The 15,631-nt window shown below is 43.4% G+C and overlaps 1 protein-coding gene across 1 annotated transcript in view; it reads left to right on the forward strand.

Annotated features, from left to right (window-relative positions):
• Window positions 1–15,631, forward strand: part of USP18 (ubiquitin specific peptidase 18) — a gene marked incomplete at its 5' end in the record, with an annotated part of 44,670 nt that overhangs the window by 14,114 nt on the left and 14,925 nt on the right. Inside the window, 3 exon segments of the mRNA NM_213826.1 lie at window positions 7,608–7,715; window positions 8,882–8,978; window positions 10,053–10,198. Coding sequence (NP_998991.1) covers window positions 7,712–7,715; window positions 8,882–8,978; window positions 10,053–10,198 — 247 coding nt within the window.

Here is a 15,631-nt window from a genome sequence, read left to right on the forward strand (position 1 = left end):
TAATTCATTGAGAAAACACACTGAAAATTACTATGCATTCATAAGAGCTTTTAAACAAGCTTGTGTTTTTATAGCCATGACCGCATCTGCCTGCATGATGACACCTTTTGGCAGTACGCTAAAGGGCAATATTTGGTTACAGTTGAAGCCATCTGCCTCACACCTTTACTTAAATGCATACCAATTTCGGCACTTCACTGGGACTGAAGAACAGGAGGATTTACAGCAGGTATCACATGAGCAATATTTGGATTCTCAAGAAGACTTTTAGTTTGGTTGTGTCTTCAGTAGTTTCCAGTATACAAACCACAGGTGTTAAGTTTTGCACACTACAGCAGTAGGGCTTTTTTGTTGTGGTCATTACTCTTTGAGTAGTCTTTTAAGTACATGGTGTCTGCTGTTCCTTAGTTGAACATTTCACGTGAGTATGTGCTAAGACTATTCCACAGCTGCTGATGAAGGATGATGAACCTGTCCTCGTCTTCTCCTTTGATCAGGATTTCTGTTATATTCTCTGTGCTGTAATTACCTCCTGCGCACATACTGAAGGATATGCACAAAGCACGGTATGCAAGACAGGCTATGTAATTTGTGGGTCACCTAGTAAAGTAAAAACAAGGGGCTCCTTGTTAAACAGTTGAGAAGAATTTCCAGGCTGCATCAAGAGAGCATTAAACCAAGCCTGCTCTTTCGAGTGCAGATCTGTGCAGCGACACAGGTTGTGCACTCACCAAGCCAGCCCTGGCTATGTCTTTGATTCCTAAACCATTCATAGCCTTCGTCTTTTTTGGGTGCTTTGTTTTTTTCAGGTTTTTTTCTTTTTTTTTTGCTTTTTAGGGCTGCACCCGCACCATATGGAAGTTCTTAGGAAAGGGGTTGAATTGGAGCTGTAGCTGCTGGCCTACCCCACAGCCACAGCAACTTGGGATCTGAGCCACATCTGTGACCTACACCACAGCTCAGGGCAATGCTGGATCCTTAACCCACTGAGCAAAGCCTGGGATCGAATCCACATCCTCATGGATACTAGTTTCTGCTGAGCCATGACAGGAACCCCCTTTCCAATTTTTTAGTATTCTTTATTACACCTGTATTGAGTAATGATTTATTAATAATTTTTTGTGGATATATTTGGACTTTCTCCTCATGATAAGTGGCAAAGTTGACATTCTGCTTTTAATTCATTTTCACAGGATGTAAAGAATTTGCAAATAGGGTTTTTTCCTGAAAGACTCACGGCTTAGTTGTGATTAAATAATTAATATTTAAATACAATTCTTAAAGATTATTTTGTTTAATATTATGAGAAGGCTGGCAAACCAGACAGTTTTGCAAAGCATAGAACTGATACAGTCTTAACTTTGTTATTCTAAATTACTTTTAAAATTTAAAAAAGTTGTAAGCCAAAAAAGATAAAATATTCTCTATAAACTGTTTGGCAAACTTATTCTCTCTTTACTATGTGTATTAATTTTCAATTTTTTAAGATTTTATTTTATTTATTTTTTATTTTTTTGTCTTTTGTCTTTTTAGGGCTGCACCTGTGGTATGTGGAGGCTCCCAGGCTAGGGATCTAATCAGAGCTGTTGCTGCCAGCCTACGCCACAGCCACAGCAATGCCAGATCTGAGCCGTGTCTTCGAACTGCACTACAGCTCACGGCAATGCTGGATCCTTAACCCACTGAGCAAGGCCAGGGATTGAACCTGAAACCTCATGGTTTCTAGTTGCATTCGTTTCCGCTGTGCCACGACGGGAACTTCCTTAAGATTTTAAAATAATAATTTTATGCATAAAATTATGGCCCAAACTATTTGTTGTTGTAGCCTCTTTCTTTTGCAGTGAAAATTATGCTTTTATATCTCAATATATAAAGCATATGAAATTTTCTACCCTAAGTTGTGTAGAACATTTGCAAATGGATATTCAGATTTTTTTTTTTTTTTTTTTTTTTTTTTTACTTTTTAGGGCCACACCCGTGACATATGGAAGTTCCCAGGTTAGGGGTTGACTCAGAGCTGCAGCTGCCTGCCTACGCCATGGCAACCCAGGAACCGAGCTATATCTGTGACCTACACCACAGCTCATGGCAGCGCCAGATCCTTAACCCACTGAGTGGAGCCAGGGGTTGAACCCGCATCCGTATGGATACTAGTTGGGTTTCTTACCACTGAGCCACAATAGGAACTCTGGATTTTCAGATATTAATAGTTAATCCAAGTGACCTCCTTTTTTGTGTTTTTGTTTTTGTTCTTGAAATCTGAAATCTATTTGTTATTTCACCCAATGTATATTTCTTTCTTTTTAAAATTGTTTTTAAATAATTGGAGTATAGTTGACTTACAGTGTTGTATTAGTTTTAGGTGTATAGCAAAGTGAATCAGTTATGTGTGTGTGTGTGTGTGTATATATATGTGTATCCATTATTTTTTCCCGTGCAGGTCATCACAAACTATTGAGTAAATTTCCCTGTGCTATACAGTAGGTTCTTGTTAATTATCTATTCCATACAGTAGTGTTTAAATGTTATTCCCTTCCTCCCAGTTCATCCTTCCACACCGTGTTTTCCCCTATGGTAACCATGAGTTTGTTTTGTTTTGTTTTGTCTTGGCTGCACCTGTGGCATTTACAAGTTCCCAGGCCAGGAATCTAAGCGGATCCTTAACCCACTGTGCTGGGCTAGGGATAGAACCTGTGCCACTGTAGAGTTAACACTGGATTCTTAACGTGCTGTACCACAGCAGGAACTCCCACCATAAGTTTGATTTTAAAATCTGTGGGGTAGTTTCTATTTTGTAAATGAATTCTTTTGTATCACTTTTTATTAGAGTCCACATGTAAGTGATATCATTTGATGTTTGTCTTATTCTTTGACTTAACTTGTATAATAATCTCTAGGTCCATCCATGTTGCTACAAATGGCATTATTTCCTTCTTTTTTTATCGTTAACAGTCCATTGTATATATGTCCCACATCTTTATGAATTCCTCTGCCGAAGGACATTTAGGTTGCTTCCATGTCTTGGCTGTTGTGATAGTGCTGCTGTGAACATCGGGGTGTGTGTATCTTACCCCCCTTTTTGTTACACTGGTTACATGGGTTCTAACCATAGTGACCACTTGATCATGCACCAGTGCAGGGACACCAGTAGGGGCACTGAGGCAGGCATTTGGCTGTTTGGCCTTTCAAAGGCTGGGACCAAGGACCACATCTTAGCCAAGTAATAATGTTGAAGCCACACTTTGGGACTTTCCTACCTCATCTGAAAGGTCTAAGCTTCTCACAGTGTTTAGAATGGATTGGTTATGGTGTCACTTTCATTAAGTGCTCTGGCCGTGGATGGGAATGACTGATCTCTCCATGTGATTCAGGGGCTCTGCATTCTGCCTTTAATCATCCGCTGTTTAATGTGTGCTTGCATCTGCTTACTTGGTTCTCAGCTTGGCAGTCTGTCCTCAGCTTTCGTCACCTGGACATTCCTCATGTGTCCGGCTAGGGGGCAGTGCCATCCCACCCATGCTTGGTTTGGCTTCTGCTTTTCTCACCTGAAGTTAAGTTTAAGGACTTCTTAACTTAAGGTTAAGGACTGCTATTCCGGTCAGTTAAAACTGAGAGTTCTTGGGGGAAATCCCTGAAGTGATTTGTAATTCAGATTTGTCAGCAGTGGCGTTAGCTCTGCCTTCCCTGCTGAGCAGAGCATGTGCTCTTTGCAGACAGAATGCCCACATCCGAGTCTGTCTGCCCTGCACCACCAGCCTTGACTCCAAGTTCCAATTAATTAATTAACTCATAATAAACACTTATGGACCCCTTCCCCCCAGACTAGAACATTCCTGGCAGTTACATACGCCCTACTTATCTTATCCCTCTGCCTCCCCTTCAGAGGTGACTGACTCCCTGGTCTTTTTGATCTTCGTTATCCATTTAAAAGGCTCTATCACGCACACACACACTGATGCCTAAACAACCTACTGTCTCATTTTCCTTGAGTTTGAATCTACAAAAAGAAATATGAAAAGAAATGCCTTTTGACTCAACGGTGTGTTTCTAAGATTCACCCTGTTGTGACATGTTCACTCAGTGCAAGGGAGGAGTCTGATTTCATTGTGCAAATTTGTTACCATTTACGCACATACTCTTTTGACATTTGGGTCGAGCCCCTGGATTGTTCCCATGTTTTTGCCTTACAGACAGGCTGCTGTGAGCATTCTTATATATGTCTCCAAGGACACATGTAAGAGTTTCTCTGTTGAATGTTTGGGTGGAAGTTAAGTGAATGCTTAACTTTACACGATGATGCCAAGTTGTTTTCCCAAGTGATTGTTCCCTTTTACACCCTTCCCTGGTAATATATAAACGATCTTATTTATCCAACACTTGCTTCAGTCGGGATTCTTAACTGTTGCTAGTTGAGTGGTGTAAAGTGGTATTTCGTTACAGTCAAGATTTGCACTTCCCTGACTACTAGTGACCACTTAGCGTTTTATAAAAATTAAAATTCTGGAGCTTCTACATTTTATTCAGTCCTGACTTGGATTTACCTTTGCAGATCTGCTCATGATCCTTTGCATACTCCTCTCCACATCCTCTTCCCACACCACTGGGCTTTCTTGCACATCACCTGCCTTGCCTCAAGATACCCCTTGATTTTTTTTTTTTTTCTTAGTGTGTGTGTGTATGTATTCATTTTTCTTTTTTGGGGGGGTGGATTTTAATTTATTTTTTATTAAAGCATAGTTGATTTACAAGATGCCTCTTATTGTAAACCATGCCCTTTCCTCTTTAAGAGAATCAAATCCAGACTCACTTTTTCCATGAAACCTGCCCTTGTGTACATCAGTGAACTTAGGTTACTTCGCTTGACCACCATGTCTTGACAGCCTCTCAGCCACTGGCTGGAGTACAAACAGGTGCAAGGCACTTAGCTCCATATATTAAGAACCTTAAGGAGTTCCCTTGTGGCTCAGTGAGTTAAGGATTCAGTGATGTCACTGAAAAAAAGAGCACTGGAGTTCTGGTTGTGGTGCAGCAGAAATGAGTCTGACTAGTGGGCTGGGGATCTGGCGTTGCCAGCTGACACCTGTAGCTCTGCTTCCACACCCTAGCCTGGGAACATCCATGTGCCATGGGTGCAGCCCTAAAAAGCAAAAACCAATCAATAAAAATAAAAGCTATTTGTATTGTTCTTAAAAAAAAAAAAAAAAAAAAGAACCTGGAGTTCCTGTCATGGTGCAGCAGAAATGAATCCGACTAGGAACCATGAGGTTGTGGGTTCGATCCCTGGCTTTGCTCAGTGGGTTAAGGATCTGGCGTTGGCATGAGCTGTGGTGTAGGTTGCAGACGTGACTCGGATCCCGTGTTTATGTGCTCTGGCTGGGAACCTCCATGTGCCACAGGTGCGGCCCTAGGAAAAAAAAAAAAAAAAAAAAAAAAAGAACCTTACATTTTGTACACTATGACCTTGAGATTACATCTCTAAGAATCTCTCCTAAATACTGATTTAGTGTCTGGTTGTGTCTGATGGTCAGATAAGTCTGAAGGCCACAGATTTAGCAGTTTCTGTCGTGGCTCAGAGGTAACGAACCCGACTAGTATCCATGAGGTTGTGGGTTCGATCCCTGGCCTCACTCAGTGGGTTAAGGATCCAGTGTTGCTGTGGCTATGGTGTAGATCTGCAGCTGCAGCTCTGATTCAGTCCCTAGCCCGGGAACTTCATATACCATGTGTGTGGCCCTAAAAATGGACCGAAAAAAAAAAAAAAAAAAAGCAAGGCTACAGATTTATTTGCAAGGAGACAGGGGAATAATTGCAGACAGAGTATGGGTTATGCTCTCCAGCTTAGACCTTGGAGCAGGACCGAGCCTGGGGAGAGATGGCCGCCAGCAAAGCCGAAGCCCTTTCAGCTGAAGAGCTCGGTGACATCAAAGACGCGAGGCAGTGGGAGGACTGGCCATGGACCCTCTTCACATCAGGCCTCTCTTGGAGATAGGGAGGCACCTTCGTGTGTGGACTGCTTTGTCTGGCAGTGCCCTGAAGACACCTAGGGGCCACTCTGGGGCAGGTAGGGACAGGATATAATGGTTGTGACCTTGTTCTGAAACACCAGAGCATCCTGAGATCCCAGCACAGACCTGGGGAGGATTTAAGATCTGGGCTCCCAAGGACGTTTGCCAGGGGGCTCAAGTCTGTGTTGTCAGGAGGAAGTAGAGGACAGGGAATCTGGGTGGTGGGTGACATGATCTCATTTACAGCTGGGTTGTTGTGTCCATGACCTTTGGTTTGCCTGAGGAAGAATCAAATAGGTGGGAAGAATGCTCACTGTAGGTTTTACAATGTTTTGTTGCTGTACCAGGCATCATGGCGAAATGGTTGATAGACTGCTTTTTCCATTTTGCTTTATAAGAGGAATTTTCCCAGGTCATTCTGTGCGCTTTAATTTTTTATTTAGATGCCTGCTATAACAACAAAATGTTGTGGAATATTTAATTACAGGCCTCTCTCAACTGCCCGTGCCCATGGAAGGGAAAATGGAGAAAGCTCAGGGCAGAAAGGAATGCATGATGAAGTTTATACACATGAATATATACCCATGGCTGGTGCCTGGGCTCCCGAGGACGTTGGCCGGTCAGCCCTGGCTGAGCCTCAGCGTTTCTCAGCATGTGTGTGTGCGCACACATACTGTGTGTATGTTTTGTTTGAGAAAACTCGGTCAACTCAAGGGCCTGCCTTTGACTTGCTCCTCTGATGTTGGTGTAGCCCTGCCGAGAGGCACACGGGGAAGGTTTGCTGGGAACACCCTTGGGAACCACACCCCGGGGCGGGGAGCACAGCAAGGTGAGCAGAGGGAGGGCTTGAACTGCCCAGCTTTGTGACAGAGGCCTCAGCTGGTCTTAAGGGAATTTCAGGGCCCGGTGACCCTTAGAGCTGTTGCACCTCCTGGTGGGTGGTAAGGCCTTTACACCCCCTCACTGTCCAGACTCTGGATAGGGACGGGGCCAGCTTTTTCACGGGGGTGAATTCCTGGAGGGGGAACTCAGCTGGGACTGTCAGCCACCACCACCTGTTAGCCTGGGGAGGAGTGTCTGTCCTGCTGGAGCCTGCATGCTCAGCACCATCTGCTACAGGTAGAGACATAGCCGTTCCTTGCACTAGAGCGGAATGAACTGGCTTTCTGCATAGCTCTGTGCACAATGGGTGGGGAAGTAGATAGCACCCTGGGCCACCCCAGGAGCCAGGACAGGCTTCCTTGGGTCAAGCGTGTTTACAGCAAGGAGGGCGCATGAGCAGCCTTCAGGCAGTGAAGTGACAGCCCCCAGAGATGGTTTGGACCTCGGCATGAGGAGCAGGGAGGTCCAGGTGTCAGTCTGGATCCCTTGATGAACATCAAGCCATTTGTGAGGATAGAGAACCCAGGGGGGAGGCTGTGGCCATGCATCCTGATGAGGACAAAGGGGACAGTGTCTCGCGAGTTGTTGTTTCTAGCCTTAGAGCTTGGGGGGCCAGCCTCCCTCGACATCTCCCCCCAGAATCGGCTCTGGGGAATCAGAACTGATCACATGACTCGCTTCTGCATCCCGGGTGTTCACCTCCTGCCTGTGTGTTCACAGAGGTCCTGCCGAGGTTGGTCCATGAGAGCTCTTCCTGGAAGGCAGGTGGTGTGGCCCTGAAGACATTGGCAGCTGGCATCCTGAGGACCTTGGCGTGATCACTAATGGGTATGGTGCCTGGGGTCTCGAGGACATTTGCCAGTCTCTCTTGGCTGTCTTGGCATTTCCTGGCAGAACCTGTTGAGGAGAAGGAAAAGAGCCGCACTGTGAAGAGGGAGAGAGCGCCCAGACCCCACCCCGGCTGCCAGCAGTGTTGAGACCCCCAGGCTTCTCTTTTGACCACATAGAAACACCTTGCTGGTTCGCTGTGCCCTGAAACAGAGCTTTGTGGTTGATGATTCCTGACCTCTTGTGCCTCCATGTCTGCATCTGTGAAATGGGGGCACATGGGGTTGTGGGAAGAAGATTGAGGAAACTGCTTTAAGCCAGTGCTGGCATGTGGTGGCCCTCGGCACCCCTGGCCTGGATGCTGGTGTGTCTAGTGGCAAGGCGCCCAGCTGACTGGGGTGTGGAAACCTGTGGTTCCTCTGGCCCTGGACCTGAGCGTGCTTATCGCTCTGTCTCAGGCCCCAGAGCCATTTCCCCAGGAATTGTGAGATCAGTGGGCCATCCTCCCTCTGAAATTACTCACCTAGTGGGGTCTGCTGAGCCCAGGGTTGGGTGGGAAGGGAGGCTGGTAGGTAGTGGGTCGGAGAAATGCTTCCTTCTGGTTTTCTCGTGTCCTCCAAAGTTCCTTATGGCTTCCAGCCTCTGAGGGTGAGTTTAGAGGCTGGATCACCCCCAGAGCTTTCTGGTGACTTCCTCCAGCCACAGGGTAGAGCCTGGGCAGCGGCCTTTCCTGGAGGCCAGAATAGACGGCCTGAGAAGTTACTCTTGGCTGTGACCCATGGATATTCATGCTGACTCAGTTCTGTGGGGGCAGCTTGAATGGGCAGGTGGGCAGGGCTTCTTATCTCCCAGATGTGCTTCCTGTCACACCTCTTTCTTTTCCTTCGCTCTTACAGTCGCTTGTGTTACTGCTTGACAACAAGTGATACGCTTCCTTGTGACGGCTCTTTTCCTCATGGACTATTAAACCTTGTGCTGTTTCACTTTGCAGAGGCTCACATTTATCTCCCCTTTCCAATTTGTTTGCAAGCTCCTTAGGAATTCTTTGTGCCCCTGGGAGTACTTTATAGGCTTTCACGTCCTTAGAAGGTTCTAGAAAAATGTTTGGTGTTTGTTGAGTTCCTTGGTAGGCCTCACCCTTAGTACCTTCCCTCTGCTCCTTGTAGGCCCGGTCGGTTTGCACAACATTGGACAGACCTGCTGCCTTAACTCCCTGATTCAGGTGCTGATTATGAATGTGGGATTAACCAAGATACTGAAGAGGTAAGACTATGTTCAGGCAGATGAATGTGGGTAATTATTTTACATTTTCAGTTATTCGGTTATTCACAGTGGTTTGGACTTTTCAACGTCTTCTTTCAAAAGATGCCAGAGAAAAGATCTTGTTTTGCACAATCCGGACTGTATATTGTAATCACCTCAGAAGTTTTTAAAAAACATAACCGCTGACCCCACCCCCAGGTCCTTGGTTTTGGCTGGGGGCTAGGTGGGTGTGTGGTGGGGGCAGGGCCCAAGCATTGATACTTTTCAAGACTCTCCAGGCGATACCAAAATGTAGCCAGATTAACAGCCACTGATTTGGTTTAGAGGAAGCTGGGACAAGACCATCGCCAAATCAATGGACAGGTCTGAGTCTGTTGAGTTTTCTCAAACAAAACACACTTGTGCATGCACATGCGCATGCATGTGCACACACACACACACACACACACAAGCACGCACACACACACACTCTACACATATCATGAGAACCTTTCTTCTCAACAGGCTCTGCTGAGGACGCTGAGGCTCAGCCAGGGCTGACTGGGAAATGTCCTCGGGAGCCCAGGCACCAGCCATGGGTATATATTCACGTGTATAAACCTCATCATGCATTCCTTTCTGCCCTGAGCTTTCTCCGTTTTCCCTTCCGTGGGCATGGGCAGTTGAGAGAGGCCCGTAATTAAACAAATCATTGCAAGACACACTGACATTCTTTCTGTTGTCCCAGATCCCAGGAAAGAACCTAGATCAGTATTTGCCTTTTCCTTTTGGAGCGCTTCGGGTTGGCCATCTGGCTGTGGACACAGGACCTTTGTTTGGGTGTGACTGTCGGGAGGGGTGGGGACAGGGTGAGGCCCGCTAATCTCTGTAGCTGATTTGTTCTCAACCTTGTCAGTATGCTTGTAAATGTATAAATTCTGATAACTGGGCCCCACCCTCAGAAATACTGATTTAGTTAGTCTGCAGAGTGGCCTGGGCAGGGAGAGCTTTGCAGGTTCTCCCAAGGATTCTGGTGTGCACCTGGCATCGAGAACCCTGGGGACCGGGAGGTTCATGCCTGTTCTCACTCGACAGGATGACAGTGCCAAGGGGAGCTGAGGAGCAGAGGAGAAATGTCCCCTTCCAGCTGCTCTTGCTGCTGGAGAAGATGCAGGACAGCCGGCAGAAGGCGGTGCAACCCATGGAACTTGCCTACTGTCTCCAGAAGTACAATATACCAAGTAAGGCAGTGTGTATATTACAGTATGTTCCAACTCCCAGCCCGGAGCTCTAAAGGGGAGGGAGGGAAGGAGAGGAGGGAGACTGAAGGTAGTGAGCCAACAGGAGGGAAACCCTTGTACCAGAGGCATATGTGTGGATCTGAAATATCTTAAAGAACCCCCATCTTTCAAGGGCGGCGTTAGTATTATTTACGCCCATGTTACTTTGGTGCTCACTCTCTTTTTGTCTCTCGGTAGAATAAGTAAGCCTAAGATTCTCCTCAAAGCTGATTCAGCTGCAGGTAAAGACTCTTTTTTGTTCCACAAAAGAAATCTTAAATAGGTTAGTTTAAAAAAAAAAAAAAACAAACCTTTAATGAGATTCAGGTCACTTACTATAAAATCACATCATTTAAACATGTAGAATTCAGAGGCTTTTGGTCTATCCACAGAACTGTGCAATCATCACAATCTAGTTTTAGCACATTTTCATCACCCCACCAAAGAAACCCCATCCTCATTGTTAGCAGTCACTCACCATCCTCCTTTGTTTTCTTCTAGTTTTTTTTTGTTTGTTTGTTTTTTAAATTTAATGGCTGCACCCACCGCAGATGAAGTTCCCCGCGGGCGGGGGTCAAACCCTCGCCCCCCCAGCAACCTGAGCTGCTTCAGTCAGATTCCTAACTCACTGAAACACAGCAGGAACTCCCTTCTAGGTTTTATACTTTCAGCTCTTACATTTCCATCCTTGTTTCATTTAGAGTTAACTTTTGTGAATGGTGTGAGGTAGGGGTCCAACTTCGTTCTTTTGCACATGGGCATCCAGTTGTTACATTTGTCGAAAATACTGTTCTTTCCCATGGAATTGTTTTGGTACTTTTGTTGAAAATCAGTTGACCGTAAAAGTAGGTATCTTTTTCTGGATTCTGATTCTATTTCACTGATCTTTAAGTGTATTCCTTACCAATACTACACTGTCTTCATTACTATAGCTTTGCCATAAGCCTTGGTAGTGGAAAGTGTGAATCCTACAGTTCTTTTTCCACACAGGCAGGCCTTATTTATGTGTTTCATTTTACTGCACTTCACAGATGTTGTGTTTTTAGAAATTGAAGGTTTATGGCATCCTTTCAATTTCTTTTTTGTTGTTGTTGTTGTTGTTTGTTGCTATTTCTTGGGCCACTCCCACGGCATATGGAGGTTCCCAGGGTAGGGGTTGAATCGGAGCTGTAACCACCGGCCTACGCCAGAGCCACAGCAACGCGGGATCCGAGCCGCATCTGCAACCTACACCACAGCTCATGGCAACGCCGGATCGTTAACCCACTGAGCAAGGGCAGGGATCGAACCCTCAACCTCATGGTTCCTAGTTGGATTCGTTAACCACTGCGCCACGACGGGAACTCCTCAATTTCTAAAATTGAAATATCTAAACAAATTCTCTGTTATCAGATAATGGTTAGAATTTTAGTGATAAAGTATTTAAAAATTAAGGTATGTACATTTTTTTAGACATATTGCTATTGCACACTTAATAGACTAAGTATATATACTTCATAGTGTATAGTGTAAACATAACCTTTATATACACTAGGAAATTGAAAAATTCCTGTGATTCAAACAATATTTGCTTTGTTGTGGTGGTCTGGAACTGAATCTGCAATGTCTGTATTGATTTGGCTGTTTAGGGTCCCTTGCATTTCCATACAAATTTAGGATCACCTTACCAATTTCTGCCAAAAAGCCAGCTGGGAATTTGATAGAGATTGTGTTGAATCTGTAGATTGATTTGGGGAGTCCTGCTATCATTACAGTGATAAGTCTTCAGAACTGTAAATATGGGATGCCTTTTAATTTATTGGGGTCTTTTTAAATTTCTTTCTAAAATGATTTGTAGTTTCAGTGTACAAGTCTTGTCCTTCTTTTGCTAAATTTATTCCAAAGTATTTTTGGTTGCTATTGTAAATGGAATTCTTCACTTTGTTTTTGGATCATTCACTACTAATGTATAACATACACTTAGTTTTTACATATTGATCTTCTATCTGTAGCCTTCCAGAACTAATTAACTAGTCTTAATAGTTTCTTTAGTAGCTTCATTAGGACTTTCTGTATACAAGCTCACGTCGTTTGCAGTAGAGGTAGTTTTACTTCCTTTCCACTGTGGGTGCCTTTTCTTCTCATCTCATTGCCCTGCTGAGAACCTCCAGTATAATGTTCAGTTGAAGGAACGAACATCTTTGTTCTGTTCCTTATCTTAAAGAAGAGAGTGTTTCATAAATAATAAGTGTTACATCAACTTTTTTTTTTTTCGAAGATGGACTTTATCAAGAATTATGCCATCAGGATGTGGGCTTTTCTCTGTGGGAAGTTTCAAAATTACCAACTCAGTCTCCTTCCTTATTACAATTAGCATCCTTTCGTTTCAGCTCAGCAAACTCCTCTCAGCCACCTTGGCAAGGCAGGTCTAGTGAACTCTCTCGGTGTTTCTTTGTCTGGGAAGGCCTCTGTCTCTCCTTCATTTCCGAAGGTCAACATTGCCGGATGAAGTTTTCTTTATCAGCAGGTTTTCTTTCATCACTTTGAATATCATCCCACTTTCTCAGGGCCTGTAATAGCCTCGTGGGGGTTCTTATGGGTGATAAGCATCCTTTCTCTTACCATGTTTAAGATCTCTCTTTGTCTTTGATTTTTGACAGTGTCTTGGAATATTGAATGGAATATGTTTGGGGAAACTATCAGCTTCATGAACTTTGATGTCTCAATCTCTCCCAACATTTAGGAAGTCCCAGCCCTATTTCTTGAAATAAGTTTTCTTCCCCTTTTTCCCTCTCTTCTTCTGGGATTCCATTAATGTGTAGATTGTTTCTTTTAATGGTGTTCCATAGACTTTCTTTAGTCTTTTTTTTCCCTCTGACTGGATAATTTTAAATTATCTACCTTTTGGTTCACCTTCTTCTGCTTGGTCCAGTCTGCTCGTGAAGCTCTCTGTTGAATTCTTCCATTCAGTATCCTTTATCTCCAAAATTACTGATTGATTCCTTTTTATGTTTTCTATCTCTTTGTTGAACTCCTGTTTTTTTCTTGTATTGCTTTCCTGATTTATTTAAATATTAAGCTGTGTTCTCTGGTGAATCTTTAGAACAATTAATTAGAATGATTTTTCCAGGCAGTTTGTGTGTCTCCATTTCTTTGGGATCAGTTACTGTAAGTTTACTGTTTTCCTTTGATGGTATCACATTCCCCTGATTGTTCATGATCCCTGCGGATTTGTGTGGGTGTCTGCACATTTGAAGAAGCAGTTACTTCTTCCAGACTTTGTGCACTGACTTTTCTAAGGAAGGATCTTCATCTGCAGCTGGACCGTGCTGTGATCCAGATCTAGTGTTGTGGGGCACCAAGTATGGGGGCTTGTGGTGGCTCTGGGTCTCGGGGGTGTAATGTCTCATTGGCTCAGGCTGCTCACACCTTGGTAACTGTATGATTCTTAGAGCTGTGGGTGTCTGAAGTAGCTGCAAGGGCTGTGAGGTAGTATATCATTGTAGTTTTGATTTGCATTTCCTGATGATTAGTGATGATGAGCGTCTTTTCATGTGCCTATTTGCCATTTCTGGAAAAATATCTATTCTAGTTCTTTGCCTATTTTTTTTTTTTTTTTTTGCTCTTTTTAGGGCTGCACACACAGCTTATGGAAGTTCCCAGGCTAGAGGTTGAATTAGAGCTGTAACTGCCAGCCTGCACCACAGCCACAGCAATGTGTGATCTGAACTGAGTCTGCAACTTATACCAGAGCTCATGGAAATACTAGATCCGTAACCCACTGAGTGAGGCCAGCCATTGAACCTGTGTCCTCATGGATATTAGTCAGGTTCTTTACCACTGAGCCACAGTGGGAACTCCCTTCTTTGCCTATTAGGATATATGATTTGCAAATATATTCTCTTATTCTGTGGGATGCCTTTTTACTCTGTGGATAGTGTCTTTTGATGCATAACATTTAAAAATGTTCATGAAGTCTAATTTTTCTATATTTTCTTTTGTTACATGTACTTTTGGTGTCATAATCAAGGAGTCATTGCCAAATCCACCATCATGTGCTTTTGTCCTATGATTTTTTAAGCGTTTTATTGTTTAGGTCTTACATTTAGGTTCTTGATCCATTTTGAGTTAATTTTTAAATATGGAGTTATAGGGTCCAAATTCATTCCTTTGCATGTGGATATCCAGTTTTCATAGCATCATTTGTTGAAGAGACTATCCTTTCACCATTGAGTATTCTTGGTTCCCTTGTCAAAGACTCTCTGATCATGTATGAGGAAGTTTATTTCTGGGCTCTCTATTCCATCATTCTATATGTCTGTTCTTTTGCCAGTATTACACTGTTTTGGTTACTATAGCTTTGCAGTAACCGAAACAGTGGTTTTGGAATGAGGAGGTGTGAGTCCTCCAGTTTGTTGTTCTTTTTTAGAATTGTTTTGGCAGTTTGGAGTTCCTTGAGATTCCATATGAGTTTTAGAATTTAGCAAAAATCTTATTGGGATTTTATTAGGCATTGCATTGAATGTGTAGATGGCTTTGGGAAGTACTGACTTTTTTAATATCTTTTCTCAGTGCTTTGTAGTTTTCATAATACAAGTCTTTCACCACATTGGTTAAGTTAATTCCTAAGTATTGTTTTTGAAGCCATTATAAGTGGATTTGTTTGTGTGACTTCCTTTTCAGTTTGTTTTTTGTTCATGTATATATAGAAATACAATTGATTTTTGTATGTTGAGTTTGTATCCCATTTTAAATTTCATTTATTCGATGTAAAAGCTTTTTTTGTGGAGTCTTTAGGGTTGTGTGTTTTTTTTTTTTTTAAACATAAGAGATCATATCATCTGGAAACAGATAATTTTACTTCTTCCTTTCCAATTTGGATGCCTTTTATTTCCTTTCTTATCTAATTGCTCTGGCTAGAACTTCCAGTAGTGTGTTGAATAGAAGTGATGAGAGTGGGCATTCTTCCTTATTCCTGATCTTAGAGAAAAAACTGTTTTTCACAATTCAGTGTGATATTGATTGTGGGTTTGTTGTATGTAGCTTTTCTTTGTTGTCACAGTTTCTTTCTTTTCTTTCTGTTGGATTTTTTTTTTTTTAATTTTTTAGGGCTGCACCCATGTCATATGAATGTTCCCAGGCTAAGGGTCGAACTGGAGCTGCAGCTGCCGGCCACAGCCACAGCACAGCCACAGCAATAGCAATTCAGGATTTGAGCCTCGTCTGCAACCTACACAGCAGCCCATGGTAGCGCTGGATCCTTTATTTAACCCACTGATCGGGGCCAGGGATAGAACCTGTGTCTTCCTGGATCCTAATTGGTTCATTACTGCTGAGCCCAACGGGAACTCCTGTGTTTGGTGTTTTTTTTTTAATCACGAACGTGTGTTAAATTTTATCAGATGCCTTTTTTTG

This window comes from Sus scrofa, chromosome 5, assembly GCF_000003025.6.
Source record: "Sus scrofa isolate TJ Tabasco breed Duroc chromosome 5, Sscrofa11.1, whole genome shotgun sequence".
NCBI classification, from domain to species: domain Eukaryota; kingdom Metazoa; phylum Chordata; class Mammalia; order Artiodactyla; family Suidae; genus Sus; species Sus scrofa.